This window comes from Amblyraja radiata, chromosome 21 (genome assembly GCF_010909765.2).
Source record: "Amblyraja radiata isolate CabotCenter1 chromosome 21, sAmbRad1.1.pri, whole genome shotgun sequence".
NCBI lineage: Eukaryota > Metazoa > Chordata > Chondrichthyes > Rajiformes > Rajidae > Amblyraja > Amblyraja radiata.
The window spans coordinates 28694100-28716414 of record NC_045976.1 but is presented as its reverse complement, the minus strand read 5'-3'; the positions used below and the strand labels follow the sequence as shown (position 1 = coordinate 28716414).

The following is a 22315-nucleotide window of genomic DNA, read 5'->3' as shown; positions in this document are numbered from 1 at the left end:
AAGCTTTAACTTTTTTGTAATATAAAAATGTGAAAATCTATTTTTTAACCTTTTAGAAGTACGGGTAGGCTGTACAATCACAAAAATGCATTGCCTTGATTCCCTTAATATCCAGAAAGAAATCTGCCTCTGTCTTCCATGTATTTAAGCGAATGAACCTCCATGCCCTCTCAGATGGAACATCCAAAATGTAACAACCCTCTCATCTCGGTCCAGAATGTCCAACTCTTTACTTTGAGTTGGTAACATTGGGGTAACCTTGGTTACAGATACCACATCCAGGGGGAAACAACATCCCTGCAACAAGCCTCATGAGCAATTCTGGATGTTTCATCTCTCTAAACCCAGAGTGTAGTCTGTTGCAAAGGTATACTGGGGTAAAAGGCCTTGTTGAATGGTGAAGCAGGCACGAGAGACTGAAACGCCTGCTTCTTCTGTGTTCTTAATATTTCCCAGTAGGACTTTACCCCAATTCTAGGTATCAGTCAGCCAAATTTTTCATTGTATTCTCTCTATTGCATGTCTATCCTTCATTGGATAGGGAGACCAGATCTCTCAGCAGAACCCTGTTATAATTTCAGCAAGATGTATTTACTCGTGTACTCCAATCATTTTTGCAATTAATTGTTTTCCTTTCCTAATTGCTTTCTGTACTTGCATATTTATTTTGTTGAACCATCTCTATTTTTTAAATGCCAGTGTATGATATTTATGAACACCTATTAGAAAAAAAGTCTTCTTTGCTATTAATTAGTCAAGACAAAATATAATTTGATTCATGGTTTTTGAAACGGAGGATAAAGTTCAACTCGGGTGACAGTTTTGAAAATCTCTTTATTATTATTCGCTACTGCAAGTTTCTCCCAGGACAAGTGAGCAGGAATGCAAGCAAACAGTGACAGCTACGGCTATTTCATGGAGAGGGACTTCCTGAAATGATTCACTTGATCGTCCTTGGAATAATCGTGCATTTGCACCAATGTACTTCAAGGATGAAACTGGTATAAGCACTGTGGTTATAAGCAGCTTATCTGCCCATTCCACATGTGTTGTTCTGATATTATCTTACCCAGGATTTCCAATAATCCGCCATCAAATGGCAACTCAAATGGATTTACTGTGTTTGAAGACAACTTTACATTAAGCAGCTCACTCACTGCTGGCTTACAGCCACCACATTGCAGCCTGATTTACTGGGCTCTGAACCAGTTGTTCACTTGCAACCTGGCCACAATTTAACCAACACTATAGCATCATCTATATTGTCATCTTTAAACACGTAAATGTCACTGCACCATAAATAACTTTCCTTTAACATTAGACGGAACTTCTATTTATAATATTAAAAAATCGTACGTGGCAACATTAAGATGATCACAAATATTCGCTTCTTACTAAAGCAGCTGGCTGAGTTCATGGATCTGATATTTATCATTTAATGTATTTTCGTTGCTTTCTTGTCCCTCAGGACTATACACCATCTTATGATATCCCGCAGAGCCAGCTGAGCATTTGGCTGATGTTAGCTAATGAGGGGATGGGCGGCAATGAAACATTCTGCTCCATGACCCACTCAGCCATGGTGTTTGCCAAATCCGACGGTGACCGGGTTGCTGTGACTCGAGACCTGACTCTGAAACCTGGAGACCTGCTTCAATTCAAGGTACTGTGTGTGTGTTCTATCACCTCTCACTGATACATACACTTCTTGCCCCAAGCCAGCTACTATCGTATCCTTGCATTAAACGATGTATCAATTGGAGGTTTAATGTCCATAAAGGAATACTTGATTTTTCTAGCACCTTTTATGTCATTTTCAAGGTCTCTCAGAGTATTTTACAGCCAATGAAGCAGTTCTGAAGTGTTATAAAGCACTAAGCTCCCACAAGCATTTGACGTGCTCTTGCAATGATTTTGGAGGGTAGTTAGTATGAAGGACATAGAAGAATACAGAACAGCGTCAAGCCCTTTAACTCACAATGTCTGTGCCAACCATGGTGTCAAGCTAAAACGCATATCTGCCTGCACATGGTTTATATCCCTCAATCCCCTAATTGTTCATGTGTCTGTCAAATGCTTTTTAAAAGTTGCTATTGTATATATTTCCACTATTTCTTCTGGCAGTTAATGCCACGCATCTTTGGTCTCCAAATCTGAGGAAGGACATTATTGCCATAGAGGGAGTGCAGAGAAGGTTCACCAGACTGATTTCTGGGATGTCAGGACTTTCATATGAAGAAAGATTGGATAGACTCGGCTTGTACTCGATAGAATTTAGGTGATTGAGGGGGGATCTTATAGAAACTTACAAAATTCTTAAGGGGTTGGACAGGCTAGATGCAGGAAGGTAGTTCCTGATGTTGGGGAAGTCCAGGACAAGGGGTCACAGCTTAAGGATAGAGGGGAAATCCTTTAAGACCGAGATGTGAAAAACATTTTTCACACAGAGAGTGGTGAATCTCTGGAACTCTCTGCCACAAAAGGTAGTTGAGGCCAGTTCATTGGCTATATTTAAGAGGGAGTTAGATGTGGCCCTTGTGGCTAAAGGGATCAGGGGGTATGGAGAGAAGGCAGGTACGGGATACTGAGTTGGATGATCAGCCATGATCATATTGAATGGCGGTGCAGGCTCGAAGGGCCGAATGGCCTACTCCTGCACCTATTTTCTATGTTTCTATGTATTCTATCTACCACTCTGTGTAAAAATACTTGCCATAAATCATCTTTAAAATTTTGTCCTCTCATCTTAAAGCTATGCCCTGTTGTGTTTGACATCTCCACATTGGGAAAGACTCTGACAGTTCATCCTGTATATATGTCTCTCATAATTTTATACACTTCTATCAGGGCACCTTTCAACGTTCCAGAGAAAACAATCCACATTTGCCTAACATCTTCTTAAGACCAATAGTCTCCAATTTAGCGCCCTCTCCAATGCCTCCATATCCTTCCTGTAATGCAGTGCCCAGAACTGCGCACAATACTCCATTATAGCCGAACCAACGTTTTATACAGCTGCACCATGACTTCCCAACTTTTATACTCAACATCCAACCAATGAAGACAAGCATGCTGTCGCCTGCTTTACCACCCTATCATCTTGTGTTGCCACTTTCAGGGAATTATGGATTTGCACCCCAAGACAAACTAGTTTGATACTGACTACAGATTGAAATAGTCTTCATGGTCATAGATATAGTTGGGAATGTAGGTTCAGGGCTCAAGGGGAAAGCAACATGTAGTGCAGTTCATGTATTGGGCAGCAGCTGTTTGGTCAGTTCAACCTGTTCAGTGCCACCCCGAGTATACTCGGGTCATGGCCAATAGTGAAAAGAAAACTTGGCAGTGAACGGGTTAAAGGAAACCAAGATATAACCAACGCTGCATTAGGTCTGAGGTAAATGGATAGTGGCTGAATCATGTTGTGATTCATAATAAACACAATGCATCCATCGGAAATTGTTTTCTGCAGGCTTTGAATGAAGGTTTTAATCTTCCTATTTAAAAGGCCTACAATAGTCGGCATAAGAATTCCTGGATAATGTATAAAAGGAAGGATGACGTTGGGAGGGTTGAATGCAGTTTTGACCCGTGTCACTGCAAAGTCCTTGTTGCATTTGGTTGAATGGCTTTGTCCATTCCCTAATGTCTATGCATTTCACGACAAATATTGCTACTATAGGATTCAGATGGTAAGCCATTGCAGTTAAGATTTGGTGGAATAGTTCTCATTTTGAAAAGATCATACCTCATCCCCATTTTTTAAGCAGTTGACGCGATGCTGTCGCTGTTATGTGATACACAGGACAGGCGCATATAATTGAAAATTAATGAACTGTGCAGAAATTTCTGATCAATGTATAACAGGCAGGAGCTGAATAATTGAAAGCTTGTAAAATAATGAAAGGCTACAGAGGTGAACAGCTGATTCATTGCCACAGATCAGCTTTCCTCATAACCCAGATTTACCGCCAGTTCCTTGATATTTGTTAAAAGGGGATTTTCATCCAGTTTAGTTGTTTGGATACTGATGTTAGACAATCCAAGTTTGACGATCAAATACAAAGATTTTTTTTTCCTCTGAGATGCTAATGGTATTTCCTCAATAAGTTCCAAAGCATTCTTCCACCAATTAATAACACAAACAAAGAATTTAGTTTAGTTTAATTTAGTTTAGTTTATTATTATCACCTGTGCCAAGGTACAGTGAAAACCCCATTTCAACCATTCCGCTCTGTATATTTCCAATATGGGACCACAACAAATGGACTCCCTTAACGTATATGTTTTTATTTTGTTTTTCACATCATGCATTGAGATGATTTCCAGAATATAAGAAAATGGAGATGAATTATTGCACCATAAACTATGGACAACACTTGCAGATGAATGATTAATTTACACAACATTTCTCCATCTAGTATTTTAAAAAGCTCTCCAACTATTCTGATAAATATGAGCGATCCTTTAAAGCAGCGCAGAGGAATGTCATAAAAATACCGAGTTTTCATCTACAAATATTGCCAGCGTCTAGTTCAAACATTTTGGGAGCTGAGTTTTTAACGTATAATAATGCAGAGGTGCTGGGTTTGATCCTGAACTCTGTGCCAATACAATGTGACATGGAAGTACAGGTTTCCTGGATGAACATTCAACGGTGACTGGAGCTTTCCAGCAATGATAGTCCCGCATGCGATAGAAAGGAATGTTCTAAACCGTTCTAAGTTCTCTGACGTGGCTCATGGTTACTCTAAGCCACATCAGAGGTTAAGTGGAAATAAATTAAATGGAATAGAAATTGTACTCATTTTGAAATTGGGCAAAAGCAGTTTGAGCTGAACCCTAAAAGCAGGCCAAATTGAACGACCATAAATCTATTCCTAGTAAATCCTGCCCCTCTCACCTTATGGTGAAAGAGGACAATTAATATTCACGTATTCTCAATCCTTTACCAGCATAATGACTAATCTATTACATCAAGTTCAATCCCTTCCTTGCTGCAGGACAGGCATGGGTGTATGTATGGCTTTCGGATGTTTTTGCCCAGGGAGGATTTAATTTTCCACATCTGGGACTTTTCAGCTGAACATCGGGTGTGAGAGCCAGTTCAGCATTGCTGCCCCGGTTCTGCTCCAATACTCTCACGATGCTGGCAGATCCTGGTCCTTGGTCAAAGAAGGTTGCTACCCTGCTTCAGCCAGTGTCAAAGGCTGCGAGGGAAGTTCAAGAGAACTGAGGGAGTCAACAGTCTATTACGCAGGAGACTTTGAAACCTGGACAAGGATCACAGTCATTATCCCAAGATCTGTTACGTCCAGGTAAGGAAGCATATTTTCAACCTGCCACACGAGGTAGTTTATGCAACTAACATAAATACATTGATGAGAATGCTAAATTCAAGGTTATGGTTGGATGGTTGGGAAGGGCATCTCATAGAGCATAAACATTGGAATGTGTACAGTTTTGGTGCTCTTGTCCGGGGAAGTCTAGACTTTCTTTAGTGGGTTCACTGGAAGGCGGCCTCATGAGGTGAGATTGAGTAAAATGGGCCAATCTTCACCAGGGTTCAGAAATATAAGGTGGGTTCTTTCCAGAAGTAAAGGAAGGGAACAAGCTTGTCCTTGCTTCTTGCATGAGTGCCTTGGAAATTATCTGTTAACTTTACTGTGGAAGTGTGGTTATTAGCTACAATGTGGTTAATGAGCCATTGCCTTGTAATGTGCTGTTTTACAGAAAATAATAAGACACTTTGTAACCTGCACAGAACACAGGGTGTACACACCTTCTGAAGCTCTTTGTAATCATTTGAGCATTAAGTCCAACTAGCGTAAGGCTGAATTGTTAAACATTTCCATTTACCGAGAGCCATTTACAGAGTAATTATTTTTACTGTTAGAAATAACTGGAAAAAAATGCTCAATTCTTTTGTACCTTTAAATCACGTGCTGTCTCATGAACAAGCAAGTAGACCACTCGTACGCTCCGAGTATGGACAGGGAAAGAAGGAAGATTATAGTAATGTTGCAGCAATCGGTCTGTGCTCTGTCAGAATCCATCAACAGATATTGATTTTGATTTAGTGATATAGATCAGATGAAGCCCTTGATAAACACAGAGTGCTGGATCAACTCAGCGGGTCAGGCAGCATCACTTCTCCAAAGGAAACGGTGATGTTTGGGGTCAGAACCCTTCTTCAGACAGACATAAAGCCCCTGTTTTCTTTCCAAAAGATGCCACAGCCTTTTGTACTTTGACTAGAACACATAGACATCTTGCTGGAAAGCACAGCTTACTCTACATAGAGCAATATAAGTGGGACCCGTATATTCCTTATCATGAAATATGGAATATAATAGATGGTTATTGACACTGACAGCTGGTGAAATCTTGACCTTGGGTATACCTGTTTTCGAAACCTTGGCGGAAATTCAGCCTTTACTCTGGCAATAACCGACTGGAAACAATGCCTCTCCATCTCTGAAATCAACAGTGTGCAGGATGCAGGAAAGCCTCGAGCAAGGTTACATCTGCAGCCCGCTGTGAGATCGCCCTATTACCAAAAAGTTACACCGGGGAACCTGTTCTGCCATGTGTAGTATTTGTAAAAATGAAGCATCTGCAGACGGCTTTCCTTTTTGCTAAATAGTCATTGGTTGTGCTGAGAATAGTAAGACCGACTATAAATCACCTGAACATTTTCATTATTCTACAGTGTATAACTACTTTTGTATCTATCATTGTAATGTCTCAATTTCTTTCATTCTTTGGTGAATTACAGTAAGACTCGATTCCGCTGGTTTCAGGAGACCAACACGCACAAGAGTGCATCTGCCTTTGGCCTAGATGAAGTTTACATCTCTGAACCCTGCCCTAACTACTGCAGTGGACACGGCGACTGTATCTCTGGGGTCTGCTTCTGTGACTTTGGTTACTCTGGTAAGACCATGCCAGATAGCTGTTATCTTTATCTGAAGCTAGTGCCAGAGATGGCAAGATCCCGATCTTTGTTAAATGTGGTAGACATTGCCATTCCTTGTGTAGATACTTCTGCTTCAGAAAGACAGAAATATCAGAACCAGTCAGCTAAGCAGTTGCTCCTCCTCATATTCTTGAGCCCCAAAGAATTCACTGCATTTGACAAGATGTGACATAAACTGTGAAACGTTAGCGCATTTTAAACTCCGGCTGATTTTTTTTCCATTCAAAATAAAGCTGCTGATTCACCACTTACCAAGGTACATTTTATCTCCCATTGATGGTATAATGAATGAACTACTGAAGAGCAAAGTCCAAAGTCATGTGTGAACTTTTCTGACTGATCAAAGATGGGATGCAGGATGAGAAGAGTGGATTTTGTTTGTTTGTAATGGGTGTAAAGTAATACGTGTGTAAAATGAAAATAGGGAATTGAATATGTTGTGCCCCATTTTGTCACCAGGTCAGGGAGATGTTTTGAAAGTACTGACAGGTTAGTTAATGAACTGTACCTTTAGCTTGTGTGTGGCATTTTGAAAGTCTTTAAAAAAAAAAAACTTTTCATTTAAAATTTGAGCAAGACCAGTTCTGCTACTTGTTATATTACCCATGTTATATTGGACACTGCATGTCTTAAATTATTAAAAAATAACCCTTTCCTTTCGTCACCTGTCTGCCCAATTCAATGTACTACAGATAAATTATTCATATTAGCAAATCACAGTTTAATACAGGGTCCTTGAAAGCCTTATTCATTCAATAACAGAGGAATATCAATATCAAGACATTATAACATGGGCTCACATTGATTTGAAATGCAGCTAAGATCCCCTCTCAATCTTCTAAATTCTAGCGAGTACAAGCCGAGTCTATCCAGTCTTTCTTCAGGACTTTCATATGAAGAAAGACTGCATAGACTCAGCTTGTACTCGCTAGAATTTAGAAGATTGAGGGGGGATCTTATAGAAACTTACAAAATTCTTAAGGGGTTGGACAGGCTAGATGCAGGAAGATTGTTCCTGATGTTGGGGAAGTCCAGAATAAGGGGTCACAGTTTAAGGATAAAGGGGAAATCTTTTAGGACTGAGATGAGAAAAACATTTTTTACACAGAGTGGTGAATCTCTGGAATTCTCTGCCACAGAAAGTAGTTGAGGCCAGTTCATTGGCTATATTTAAGAGGGAGTTAGATGTGGCCCTTGTGGCTAAAGGGATCGGGGGGTATGGAGAGAAGGCAGGTACAGAATACTGTTGAATGATCAGCCATGATCATATTGAATGGCGGTGCAGGCTCGAAGGGCCGAATGGCCTACTCCAGCACCTCTTTTCTATGTTTCTATGTTTCTAATGTTGAGCAATTGTATCACTCAGGTGCATTATTCAAATACTTGATTCTTTGTTTCTAGTTTAGATAACAGAACATTTTCTATACTTGAATGCAAATATTAAATGTAGAAACCTACTTCTCTCAATGATGCATGGGTCCATTCTCTCATAGTTGAACATGGAACCTGTGTACCGAACATACGGAACCCCAGTGAAATGACTGATCGGTTTGAGGATAAGCGGAGTCCTCTCTGGTTCAAGGTTACAGGAGGACAGGCTGGAATTGGCTGTGGGATACTGAATGATGGGAATTCCCTCTACTTCACTGGCCCCGGTCGAAGAGAAGCCAGAACTGTCTGTCTTGACACGACAAACATCAGGTGAAAAGCAAAATGTATATTTGACACTAGCTGTTGAAAAAGTTCACATTAAAAGGTCCCTTTTAATATTCTTTATGTACATGCATTTCCTGAAGATGCTGCACAAAAGCAACGTCTATTATTTTGAAAAAATATTATCCACATAGTTGTATCTCATGAAGCACAATACTGATCATTAACACCAGATCCAAATTAAGTGAGTTTAATTTATCTCTATTGGGTTAGTTTTGGTTAACTCAAATAGGCAGGGGCAGCATTGTATTCATTGTAGAAGAACATGACTTTTGAGATGGCTGAAGTTGCCTCCAAAATTGGTTCCATCATGAGGATGCGCAAATCTAATTACCTCATTGTCCGAAATGTGAAGCTGAAGATTTGGAAGGAACCACTCTTGTGGTATTCAAACTTCATTAAAACATCCATGAATCCAAAAATCCAATACCATTATTTTACAACGATGTTGGTAATCAGTCCAGGTGTGTGATTTGAGTTAATTAATTGGGATTACAAGCCAGTAAAATGTAATCGTTTATTTCACTCAATTTACTCTAAAGACAGATTAATCAGAAGTGTGAGGCATATGCAGAATAAATCTTTTGACCCTATGTCCTCCAATGAAATCCTATGAACATAGTCTGGTATATCAGTGCAAATGAGGGCGGCACAGTTGAGTTACTTCCTTGCAGCGCTTACAGTGCCAGAGACCCAGGTTTGATTGCGACCATGGGTGCTGTTTGTACGTTCTTCCCATTCTTTCTCTGAAATCTTCAGTTTCCTCCCACACTCCAAAGACATAGAGGTTTGTAGGTTAATTGACTTGGTATAAATGTAAATTGTTCGCAGTGTGTTAGGATGGTGCAATGTGCGGGGATCACTGGTCAGTGTGGACTCGGTGGACTGAAGGACCTGTTTCCGCGCTCTATCTCTAAATTAAACTAAATTAAACTAAATGTATCCTGTTCCCACACTGGCCATTGTTGTAGCTCTCCAAATACATTACCAATATGTCCTGAATACTGGATATTCTGACATGGGGTCAGAGCTCATGTCCAGCTGACAATTGGGGTCAGAGCTCATGTCCAGGCCGCCTCAGCACAGCAGCTTCCCCATGCAACCCTGAGGTTTCATAGCAATGTGCACATAGCAAGAAGAGTCCCTTTGCATGACATTTCCCTGCTTACCTCCTGCTGAGTGACACCAGATAAGTTTCATTTCACTTGGATATGATTTCCAGAATTCAGTTTCACACGTCAGATAGTTCAGTTTCATGGCTGGATTAGTTCTGTCGTGTGATAATTCTTGTGTTGTAATTCTATCGTCTACCTATGTTTCCATTATTGTCCATAATGCTCATCAGTCCTCTCTAGATGGCCTGTTTAATAACATAAGGTGGTTCTGACAAAGTGTATTTGTGATAACTTCTTCCTATGAATTTCATCATCTCTACTTTTCATACATAGATTGGTGCAATTTTATATCCGCATTGGAAGTAAAAGCCTTGGATCCTCCTGCAGCAAACCAAGAGCTCGAAATGAAGGTAATTAGAATTCAGAATGTTTGCTAGAATACTGTATGTTTTTGCAAAGGGAACATATTATCAATAACCCCAATGTATTCAGTACTCTTGTTTGCCTGAAATACAAAATGCTAGAGGAACTCAGCGGGTCAGGCAGCATCTGTGGAGCGAATGAACAGACCAAGATCCTTCTCTGACTGAAGGATGGTATTGCCCCAAACCTTTGCCTGTCTATTTCCTTCACGGGTGTATAAAAAAACGTTGGTCCTGAATCGTCATTTGTAGCTTTGTCTTTCTTTTGCTCTTTACAACCAATTATTTCACTCTCAGGATGATTGCTAATGGTGGAGTCCATACGCATGCAAACGAGTCCTGGTTTTAATCTATACATAACTAAAACTCTGATCTTGTGCTCTTCCGGTTTCAGCGTTTTGTCTATTTGTGCAAAAACGGTACGTGATAGCGCTACAACGTTTCGCCAGCTCACTCACCGTTCTCCTGTGCTGCGAGTGCAACAAGTTTTGTTCCGATCGGTAGTATGTCGTAAAGGTTAGCGAGGTTTAAAAACCTTAAAAACCGCGCATGCACAGATCGATCTCCTCTCCTGCCAGTCAGCGCCGCGTGGATTGGTCTCTTCTCCTGTCACTCCCGGGGACGCTCCGCCCCTTCCTGCACCATCGCGTCTTTACTGGAGCTGAGGATGGCCGGCGGAGGTCAACATTTTCGGCGGGACCGGAAGCGGCCCGGCCTGGTCGGAGATGTAGCCAAACAGAAAGTGGAGAATCTGATCCCGGTGGAGGAGAGCGTCCAACGCCCGCTGTGAGTCCCAAACGCACCGCCATCGCAATGCCCAGCAGCTCTAGCCCCTTCCCCTCTGGTCCTCCTCACTGGCTCCTGCTCCCCTCCCCCGTGATACCCCCCTCTCCCCCATGGCTCTTCCCCCGTTTTTTCTACGAGGTCTGCACCCCCGCCCACACGCAAGCACGGCCGTAGTTGCTGGTGCATCCGGGCCGAGCCGAGGATCCACGCCAATCGCTGATGCTCCTTCGGGGCATGCAAGAAGGGAGAGGAACGGCAACCTCGACATCCTGGGGAGGGACAGTGGGGAAGGAGATGGGGTAGAGGGAGAGGAGGGAAGTAGGGAGGGGAGAGGAGTTATGGAGGGAGGGAGGGGGTGACAGAGGGTAGGGGAAAGGAGAGGTGACGGAGGGATTCGGGGAGGGTAGGAGGAGAGGGAAAAGAAGGGTGAGGAGGGAGAGTGGGGGAGGAGGGGGAATAGAGGGAGAGGAGGAGGAGAGTAGAGGTGGGGGTAGTGGGGGAGGTGAGGAGGGATAGTGGGGGGGGGGATAGGGGGAGTGGGGGAGGTGGGGGTAGAGGGATAGGAGGGGTGTAGGGAGGGGAGAGGAGTTATGGAGGGAGGGAGGGAGTGACTGAGGAATAGGGAAAGGAGAGGAGGAGAGAGGTGTGGGAGGGATTGGGGAGGGGTGGAAGAGAGGGGAAAGAAGAGGGAGGGTGAAGAGGAAGGGAGAGAGTGCTAGGGATGAGGGGAATTGAGCTGTGCCTGTGCAGTTGGGGGCTATGGGTGAGTGGTGGAATATTGCGTTGGGGGACCAAGCCTGTGTGACAGGGACTTAGTCCAGTGTCCTTTAATCATATCACTTTTATTTGTGTTTTCCTTGATAGATTGTTGGATATTCTTCATTTTTCTGCAGTTTTTTTCCATTTTTTCAGCTGATCCAGGAAGCAACAGGCACATAAAATGGTTTACAGTCTCATTCAGATGTCCCAGAGGATGTCTCATTCTTGGTAACACTGTATAAGTGATATTGTTTGGATTCATAAGTAGGAAGAGATGGGAAAGAGGAGCTGATAAGAGAATTTACAAACATAAATGCACCCTGAGGAATCAACAAAAGGTGCTAATTAAGGAGAACCAATTAAGTCATTTCAGATATTGACAATCATTATTTTAATTTCTTCATTTAGCAAGGCTCATTGAATAATCAGAAGAACCTTTATAATTTCACAGTGCCACTTGAGAAAAATGACTTAATAAAAATTTATTGCTCCAACCTCTACGAAGAATTTTATGGATTCAAAATATGTCAAATGATTGATTCTATTGTTTGAGAAACTTTAGATTGAGCTCACGTGGGTGCCCTGAGCTGTCACACTCCACTCAAGCAAATCATAAGGAACAGGTGGAGTTCTCAGTGCAGGAGTACAGGAACAACTTGCACGGAATAATCGTGTGATTAACAAGAAGAGTATATCATGACTTTCCCTGCTCCTGTGTGTTATTAGCAAAAAAGTACTCGGGACAAAGTACTCTTGACTGCCATGTTTGAGAGCAGTGAAAGAAACCAGCGAGACACCATCATCAAATTTAGTAGGATGGTAATTGAGGTACAACTGAGGAGAAGTGGTTGATGGGATCTGTAACAGGAATATCCCACAGCATGCCTTTTGATTTTGTCGTAAGTGTTAACTAGTTGCACCAACTGTATTTATTTTATTCACGATCTCTGCGTTGCTCCAGTTTGGTTTATTGTCCATCCCTGATCTTAGCTGTGCCATCAGTGGTGATTGTGCCTTCAGCTGCATTAAGCTTCTACTTTAATTTAATATGTCTTTCCCCAAACCACTCTGCGCTATCCTTTCCTTTCCTTTAAAAAGCTCCTTAAACTGTATCTCTTTGACAAATGTCTTAGCTGCCTATCCTCATGCCTTCCAATGGAGCCAAGAGTCAATCTTATCATGTGCTTGCTCTTTGGGATGTTTTGCTACAATAAAGTGCTGAAACAAAATGACTACGTTGTCATTTTATTACGAGTAACTAGGAAACAAACAAGTCCTGTAAATAATCTGGACATATAAACATATTATCATATAAACAATGTAGTCACTTCACGCATAAAAATTCTGAGTTTAGGTATATGTATGTACCTGCAAGTGTTTAGAAAAGAAAGGATCGAGCAGATTAGATTAATGGTATATATCTTATTCACTTTAGCTTTTAAAAATCCAGGAGATGGAGAACAAATGTTAAAAGTAATTTTCCCATTTAACACACGTAAACTTGTTTAAGTTAACGTATGGGGATTAAAATATTAATTGACACCCAAGTGAAATGAAAAATGGTTTGTTTATTTATGTGTCTGATTCCTTGCCATTTTTTAAATTATGAATATATCGCTTATCCTTGGAGAACATCATATTTAATTCCCTCAGTGCGTACATTTTCCCCTCCAGCTATTTCACTTTCTAACACTTCCCCTAGCCCACACTACAGAGTAATCATTGAACTATTAGGAATAATGTCATGGGAAATCTGCCACTGTGAAGCAAAATCCTGGCAACACAATTTATCCTCTCTCTCTCTCTCTCTCTCTCTTTCTCTCCCAAATTAGGAATTGTTGTCCAGTACACCAATGATAATGGAGTGACCTGGCATGTTTTGCGTGAGCTGGACTACATGTCTTTCCTCCAGCCTCAGAAAATAACAATCGAACTGCTCCCCGAAGCCAAAACCATCTCGACAACATTCCGCTGGTGGCAGCCACAGCATGGTAAGCTTCCATAACTTTGGAAACCAAGTATAAACTTATAAAAAGATTGTCTAGTCCCTTTATAACTTATACACCAATCAAATCTCCCTTTGAGATTCCTATATTCAAAGCAAACAATCCCAGCCAAAACAAAAAAAAAGATACAAAGTGCTGGAGGTTTCAACTGGTCAGGCAGCATCTCTGGAGGACATAAGGTGGTGACATTTTGGGTCCCAACCTCAACAGTATCCTAATAACTGTAATTCCTCAGACATGAAAAACATCCCTATAAATTGTTTTGGCATCCTTACCAGGACTTGCACAGCCCTCTTGTAACAATGTGAAGAGACTGTACACAGTTGCCCAACACAGTATATGTATGATATATTTTACAACTTCATCCTTATTATATTTTTTGCCTTGACCTATAAAGGAAAATTACCTTCCCATACATCCTATTCAGCATTTCTATTATCTTAAGAGACTTATGGATATTAAATATAAAGTCTCTTTTTTCCTGTACACTTCTTAATATGGAGTCATACACCACGGATACTCACCCATACTGACCAAGGTGCCCATCCAAGCTTGTCCCATTTGCCCATGTCTGGCCCATATCCCCATAAACCTAACCTATCCACGTAACTATCCAAGTGTCTTTTAAATGGTTACACAGATCAACCACTTCATCTGGCCTATCCTTCAACTAATTATGTATTCACTTGCCCTATTGGTCCTTCCATTCGATCATGGCTAATCTATTTTTCCCTCTCAACCTCATTCTCCTGTTTTCTCCCCAATACCTTGAAGATCCTGCACCCTCCTCCAGATTGTGTTCCACATCTCACGTATTTGTTCATCTTTCCAGTCGATTAATATATTTTGCTGCAGTGTTCTTTCTCACTATAAAGCTCAGCACCAATGTTAGCATTTTTGGCATATCTTCTACTCATGGCTCTTGCATTTAAATTCAAATCATAGAAACATTGAAAACAGGTGCATGAATAGGCCATTCGGACCTTCGAGCCAGCACTGCCATTCAATATGATCATTTCAGATCATCCAAAATCAGTATCCCATTCCAGCTTTTTCCCCATATCCCATGATTCCCTTAGCCCTAAGAGCTAAATCCAACTCTCTCTTGAAAACATCCAGTGAATTGGCCTCCACTGCCATCTGTGGCAAAGAATTCCACAGATTCACAAATCTGTGGGTGAAAAAGTTTTTCCTCATCTCAGTCCTAAATGGCCTACCACTTATTCTTCAACTGTAACCCCTGGTTCTGGCATCCCCCAACATCAGGAACATTTTTCCAGCATCTGCCCTGACCACTCCTCTAAGAATTTTATATGTTTCTGTAAGATACCCTCTCATCCTTCTAAATTCCAGCAAAAACAAGCCCAGTCGACCCATTCTTTCATCATACGTCAGTCCCGCCATCCCAGGAATTAACCTGGTGAACCTACGCAACATTACCTTAATAGCAAGAATGTCCTTCCTCAAATTAGGAGACCAAAATTGCACACTATACTCCAAGTTTGGTCTCACCAGGGCCCTGCACAACAGTAGTAGAACCTTCTTGCTCCTAAACTCAAATCCTCTCTCAATGAAGGCTTTCTTCATTGCCTGCTGTTCCTGCATGCTTACTTTCAGTGACTGATGTACAAGCACACCCAGGCCTCGTTGCACCTCCCCTTCTCCTAATCGGCCACCATTCAGATAATAATCTGCTTTCCTGTTCTTGCCACCAAACTGGATAACCTCACATTTATCCACATTATATTGCATCTGCCATGCTTCTGCCCACTCACCCAACCTATCCAAGTCACCTTGCAGCCTCATAGTATCCTCCTCGCAGCTCACACTGCCACCCAGCTTTGTGTCATCTGCAAATTTAGAGATGTTACATTTAATTCCCTCGTCTAAATCGTTAATATATATTGTAAACTGGGGTCCCAGCACCAAGGCTTGTGGCACCACTAGACACTGCCTGCCATTCTGAAAAGGACCCGTTAATTCCTACTCTTTGCTTCCTGTCTGCCAACCAGTTCGCTTTCAATGTCAATACCCTGCCCCCATTATCACGTGCTCTAATTTTGTACACTAATCTCTTGTGTGGGACCTTGTCAAAGGCTTTTTGAAAGCTCAGATACACCACATCCACTGGCTCTTCCTTATCCATTCTACTTGTTACATCCTCAAAAAATTCCAAATTCCAAAAGCATGATTTCCCCTTCATAGATCCATGCTGATTTTGATCGATCATGTCACTGCTTTCCAAATCACTGAATCAGAGCTGTATTCTGTGAAAAGCAAGGGCCTAATGCTGATCCCTGTGCAACTCACTGCAAACTGATGTTCAATGGCCAACGGTCTTGTCAACCATTAGTCTTTTCTTTCCACCTGAGTTAATTGTGGATGCATTTTACCACCTACTGTAGAATCCCATGGATATTTATCATTCTGTTAGGCTATGTGTGAGGCCATGGGATTTCTGTGGATTCACGAACAAATTATTTTTGGTTCTATCAGAGTAGGGGTTATAGAATCTTGGCTCCTTTGGTGAACTCTGTTTTGCACATCAAGAATTTAAAATTAGCATCTACATAATTGTTGTCATCTGCACAGGATAAAATAGCACACTTCATCTAATGGCGGATGATAATGTTAAGATTTTTAATTGTGAAGATTAAATCACAACTACAAACTAATACAAAATTGCTGGGGAAACTCAGCGGGTGCAGCAGCATCTATGGAGCGAAGGAAATAGGCGACGTTTCGGGCCGAAACCCTTCTTCAGTTTCGGCCCGAAACGTCGCCTATTTCCTTCGCTCCATAGATGCTGCTGCACCCGCTGAGTTTCCCCAGCAATTTTGTGTACCTTCGATATTCCAGCATCTGCAGTTCCCTTTTGAACACTACAAACTAATACATTCTTGCTATCAGGTTTTATCAATTGTTTATCAAAATGGGCATGCCTCCTGAATATGGGAATCTGGAATCCTTCTTCATGCTTGTTAACATTAGCCTAACATTGATTGTATTTGTCTTTTCAGGAAAGATCAGTGCACAATGGGCTTTGGATGATGTCTTGATTGGAATGAACGATAGCTCACTTAGTGATTTTCAGGATACATTTGATGACTCCTCTGACTTGCAGCTCAATTGGTATCGCATTCAAGGGGGCAATCCAGATATGTATTGTCTCTCGAAGGACACAGCACTGGTTTTTAATCTGAATATTGGTAGGTAATTGAACAGAACTTGCAAATACAAGGACACAGGAGCTGGTGTAGGTCACCCGGCCCCTCAGGACTGCCTTGTCGTTCAGTAATTCAATATGATTGTTGATGACCCGCCCCATGCCGCGTTTCCTCTTCTGTGTCAGTTCCTGTAGTCTCAGAATTCCCGGATTTTTCAAAAATGGATCTACCTCGTTTTGAAATGCATCCTGTCATCATCTATCCTCCTCGGCACGGCAGGCTGGAGAATTACAGAGATTCGCCATTCACCATTACTAAAAACATTTCCAATGGTGGCACAAAGTGCTGGAGTAACTCAGCAGGTCAGGCAGCATCTCCGGGGAACATGGACATCATCTCTAGAGAATCTATCCATATTCTCCACTGATGATGCTGAGTTACTCCAGCACTTTCTGTCTTTTTTTGTAAACCAGCTTCTGCAGTTCCTTTTCACCACTATCCACCATTTTCTAACATTAATCATAACACAGTCAATAAATAATCATAGAAACATTTAATAACTTTGATGCTTTAGTTACCAGAGACATTTTTGACCTTCGAAATGATACATTCTCTCTTCCTCCTTCCTCCCAATTGCTTTTGTCTATTTTGTATTCCAGGCAAGCCTCGGTTTGCAGAAACGTGGGATTTCCATGTTACTGCCTCCACTTTCCTGCAATTTGAGCTCAATATAGGCTGCGGCAGTCAGTCGCCAGATTCCTCCGGCATCCACCTGCAGTACTCGCTCAACACAGGCAAAGACTGGCATCTGGTGAAAGAAGAGTGTGTCCCCCCCACCATTGGTTGTCTGCATTACACGGAGAGCACGGTCTACACTGCACAGAGTTTCCAAAGCTGGAAACGTGTCACCGTCTACCTGTTTCCAGGAACCATGTAAGTCTGCGAAGACATAAGGACGCAATCGAGAATGGGGGAAAAAGTGGTCAAGACCAATGGTCAAGGCCTCCCAAATCAAATAATCACTTTAAGGATACATGCATGTCCATGTGTGTATGTGTTTAGTACAGATGGTGTACTTCAAATTTCTTCATGTGATGATTTAGGAACAGGAAAATTACATTCAATCACTCAGACGTGTTCTGCTCTGTAGTTAGATCATGACAGATCCTGTTTAAAATGTTTTAAACATAGAAACATAGAAAATAGGTGCAGGAGTAGGCCATTCGGCCCTTCGAGCCTCCACCGTCATTCAATATGATCATGGCTGATCATCCAACTCAGTATCCTGTACCTGCTTTCTCTCCATTCCCCCTGATCCCTTTAGCCACAAGAGCCAGTAGGTCTTCAATCACTACTGATTCCTTATCCCTGCCTGACACAAATCCATAAACCTCATTTTTGCCATTTTCATTTGACCCACCCCCCGTCCCCCTCCCCGTCGCCCAGCCAAAACAAATTTCAACTGGGTGAAGAAGTGTTCCCAATTTATTTTCTACTACCCTGCCACACAAAATAATTTATCAACCATATTGATTTCAATAATCATCTTGACCACCTATATTATTCATATATTTCTCATGACACAAAAGGCTATTCAGCCCATTGAATCTCTGCCAGCTCTCAGAACAAACTCGTCAATCCCAATTTCATGGGTTACTTCCTCTAAGCCTTTCCCCCTCACATCCTCATTCTTCTTATCGAGTCCACACACGTTGCCTATTTCCTTCACTCCAGCAATTTTGCTCGATTTTCCACCATCTGCAGTTCCTTCTTGAACACAAGATTAGAAGTTGTTCAGCCAGAGTTGAACACACTTCTCGGCATCTGCATACAGTGATGTCTGTCTTGCGCTTCTTGTGCGTGGTGCTGGAAAGATTGGTTGAAAACAGGGCCGCGACATGCACGCTCTTTCCTTAACCCCTCATCCTCATTAACTCCCCCAATCCACCAGCATCCGTTTCCACTAGGGACACTTTACAGTAACCAATTATCTAACCAACACACATGGCTTTAGGATATGGGAAGAAAACAGATTACCCAGGGGGAAATTCACAAGGAGAACATGCAAACTGCACACACACAGCACCAGAGGTCAGGATTAAAAACAGGTCACTAGTGGTGTGAGGCAGTAGCTGAATGAGTTGCACCACTGTGCTACCCTTAAAACTTTGTGGATTTAGTGTTTTGTTAAGTCCTGTAAATGAAAGGAGTATATTTTGGGTAAACCTCCCCCAAATCTTGTTTTCGTTCCGTAAAGTTAGAGATGGATATACCAAGAACACACTTTGCTTCCCGCTGTTGTTAGCCCTGTTGTTGCCTCAATAATTGTGTCAAAAATGTTTTTTGTCAGATTGAAGCTAGGCTTTAATTAATAATTTTCATTTCCTGAATGCTGAGAATGATTTATATTTCAACCCAGCACCTTTCCTTTTGATGTTACTTATTCGTCTACTGTCTAATTAGTTCCCCCAGGACCCGATTCAGATGGATACAAACTGAATACTCTTCTGGGACTGATAATTGGGCCATTGATAATGTGATCCTAGCCTCGGGGTGTCCCTGGATGTGTTCTGGTCATGGCATTTGTGACATGGGTCATTGTGTGTAAGTATGAAAGCATCAATCTAATTGTGACACCGATGTAAGGCAGGAAGCCATTTTCTGCCGCTGACTGCAAATAATTAGAATTCATCCTGATACAATATCAGGTCTAAAACAGATTGAGAAAAGTTTTCATTATTATTCATTACAGATTACAGAGTGGTGTATATTAACTGTTGACTAATGCATCCCATGACAAACTAATCCCAAAAGGGCATCCGTCACTAATTAAAGTAACCCTGCCAGTTCATTTTTGCTATTGAACACCAACTTGCTCCATCCTGCTTCAATTATAAAGAAAATGTTCATGGTTGACAAGATTTTAGATGTAAATCATTGATGGGACCATCTGCTGTAATGTGGCCTATTCAAAGCTATATAATACAGGATATTAGTCTGCTACCAAAAGATTTTAATTACATCGCCTTTAGAATGTTCTGAGATTAGTTCTTAACAATGCATTTTGTTGCAAGCCAATAATTAGAAATTCTGTAACTGGGAGCAGAGTATGATTAAGATTTGAAAGGGGAAATGATGTACGGTTAAATTTCCATTCTTCTCCTTTTTTTGTTTAAATTTAAAAGTGTTTCTCCCCTTTTACAATTGCAAACTCCCATTAGTTACAATGGAGGCAATTTTGATTTTGGCCAGTTGTATTATCTGATTGACAATGGATTGGATGCCTATTATAGAATTATTATGAGATTATGGAAGAGGGGGTTTGCAGGGCAATAGATGAGAATTGCTAGATGAGTGAAATATTTTATGTAGGGATAGAAAATAGGTTTGGGCAGGTTATGTAGTAATTAGCAACATTCAGTCTGGTTATTTGGTTTACTTGCTTCACTCAATCCTGGCAGGTCAGGTTTTTTTTCTGCTATGTTAAAGAAGGCTTGCATTTACAACCATCCTTTTTTTAGATGCACACTGTCGCTGCAGAGCTTCAAGGAGCCGGGGAGCAGTGGCTGTCGTGGTCTCAGTGCCAGCAGTTCCTAAGCGTTTTGTGACATTGAATGATTGAATGCTTCTAAGAACAGAATGGATGAAAGGCAGATTTTTTTTTTATAATTGATACTTTTCTGGGAGTGAAACCCACTTCATCTTTGTTAATGTGTCAGAACGGACAATGGCAGATATAATCGGGTTCATTCTCCACATCCAGAGGAATGTTTTGTGACTGGAACAGGACAGTGGGAAAGTTTGCAACCTTCACATATGCTTTGTTACACTTACATTAATGGTGGGAAATGTAAAATGTGTATTATGTTTCATAGAATTGAAACTAGATATGGTTCAAGGCTTTTTCTGATTTGTCTTCAGAGACCTTTTTGGAAATGAATTTAAAAAATGAATTTGTACCTGATCCTTGGGATTCCAGAGCAGCAGGAAGCAGGACATGATCAAAGCAGATAAATGAACTGAATGCTTCCTTTCTCTGTTAGATTTCCTGCCTTTTTGTCAAGCTCCCCATGGTTTCCTGCGAGGAGGTGCTGTTGGAATGAAGGTGCTGGGGATCTTGTACTGTGCCTTGGGACTTGCGCTGTGTGGCACAATGGCTGACAGCATTCAGCCTGATGAACACAAGTGAAAGGGTGGCTAGTAATGGTACAGCTGAGGGAGTGAGCAAGTAATGTCTCAACAGTTTACCAGTAGTGATTGCAGTTGCAATCTATTCTTGTCATTTGGGCATTATTACAGTTTATGAAATTGACTGAGCTGCTTGATCTGACAGTGCCTTGTAACTGCACATACAGTTACTGTCTTGTACACAAGACTTATTGGATAATATTAAAGAATTCTATATCAGAGATTTTTCCAATAATTGTTTACAAAGCAATGGATATCACTCCAGAAGAAGGGTCTCAATCCAAAATGTCACCCATTCCTTCTCTACAGAGATGCTGCCTGTCCCGCTGAGTTATTCCAGCTCTTTGTGTTTTTCGTAGGTGACATATCGGGTTGGAACCTTTCTTCAGACCCAGCTAATCCAGCCTTAACCATTTCACCGGTTCCTGTAGAAACCTCTCCAGTGAATAGCAGAAAAGAGAATTTATTGGCAGCAAAGACCTAAGAGCAGACAATGGGCACAAGCCACCAGAGACTGGATACTGATGCACAGGTTACTGCTTCTGCTGCACCTACAGGAAAGCCTCTAGGACAACAGCAGATGGATCCAGGCCAACTTTTTCCATGAAGTGGCTTCTACCAGTGAAGCTGCCAGATCTGCTGATGATGACAGCAAAGGGAACACACTTTCTTATTGCTGCTACTAAGCGCTGTCAGTTGCAGTATATCTGTGGAAGGTGGCCCCCAATCTCGCTGAGGTGTCCAGTGTTTCCGGAACAGCCCTCTGCATAGAACACCGTTCTGGGTTCCATCATTTAGAAACCAGAATGGTTGCTGCTAAACAAATAGAGCACTGCTGTCCACAGCCTATTGTTCCTGCTCCCACACGGGGTGGAGATAGCAACATAATATATGAGGTAATAAATCGAAACAACGAAGGGCTACAGATTGCATAAACTGATAAGAAAGGAAGGAGATGAGTGGAAGCAGACAAGGGAGGGATGCTGGTCAGAAGAGAACAGTGGGGGATGGGGATGGGGGACTCTTTATACTGGATATCTCTCAGTTACACCCTCAGCCCTAATGCAGGGTCTCAATCTGAAATGTTGACTAACCCTTTGCCTCCATAGATGCTGCCTGACCTGCTGTGTTCCTCCAGCAGTTTGTTTTTCTGATCCAAGAGAATATTGTGCCTTGGATA

At 41.7% G+C, this 22315-nt stretch overlaps 1 protein-coding gene across 3 annotated transcripts in view; it reads left to right on the top strand.

Moving 5' to 3' along the window:
- reln (reelin) overlaps window positions 1-22315 on the top strand; it is a 258697-nt gene that overhangs the window by 160284 nt on the left and 76098 nt on the right. For all 3 annotated transcript variants that reach the window (XM_033039883.1, XM_033039884.1, XM_033039885.1), the window contains 9 exons: window positions 1469-1663; window positions 5083-5318; window positions 6779-6936; window positions 8473-8680; window positions 10141-10217; window positions 13607-13765; window positions 16801-16989; window positions 17607-17880; window positions 19411-19551. In XM_033039883.1, coding sequence (XP_032895774.1) covers window positions 1469-1663; window positions 5083-5318; window positions 6779-6936; window positions 8473-8680; window positions 10141-10217; window positions 13607-13765; window positions 16801-16989; window positions 17607-17880; window positions 19411-19551 — 1637 coding nt within the window. The remainder of the gene's footprint in view (window positions 1-1468; window positions 1664-5082; window positions 5319-6778; window positions 6937-8472; window positions 8681-10140; window positions 10218-13606; window positions 13766-16800; window positions 16990-17606; window positions 17881-19410; window positions 19552-22315) is intronic.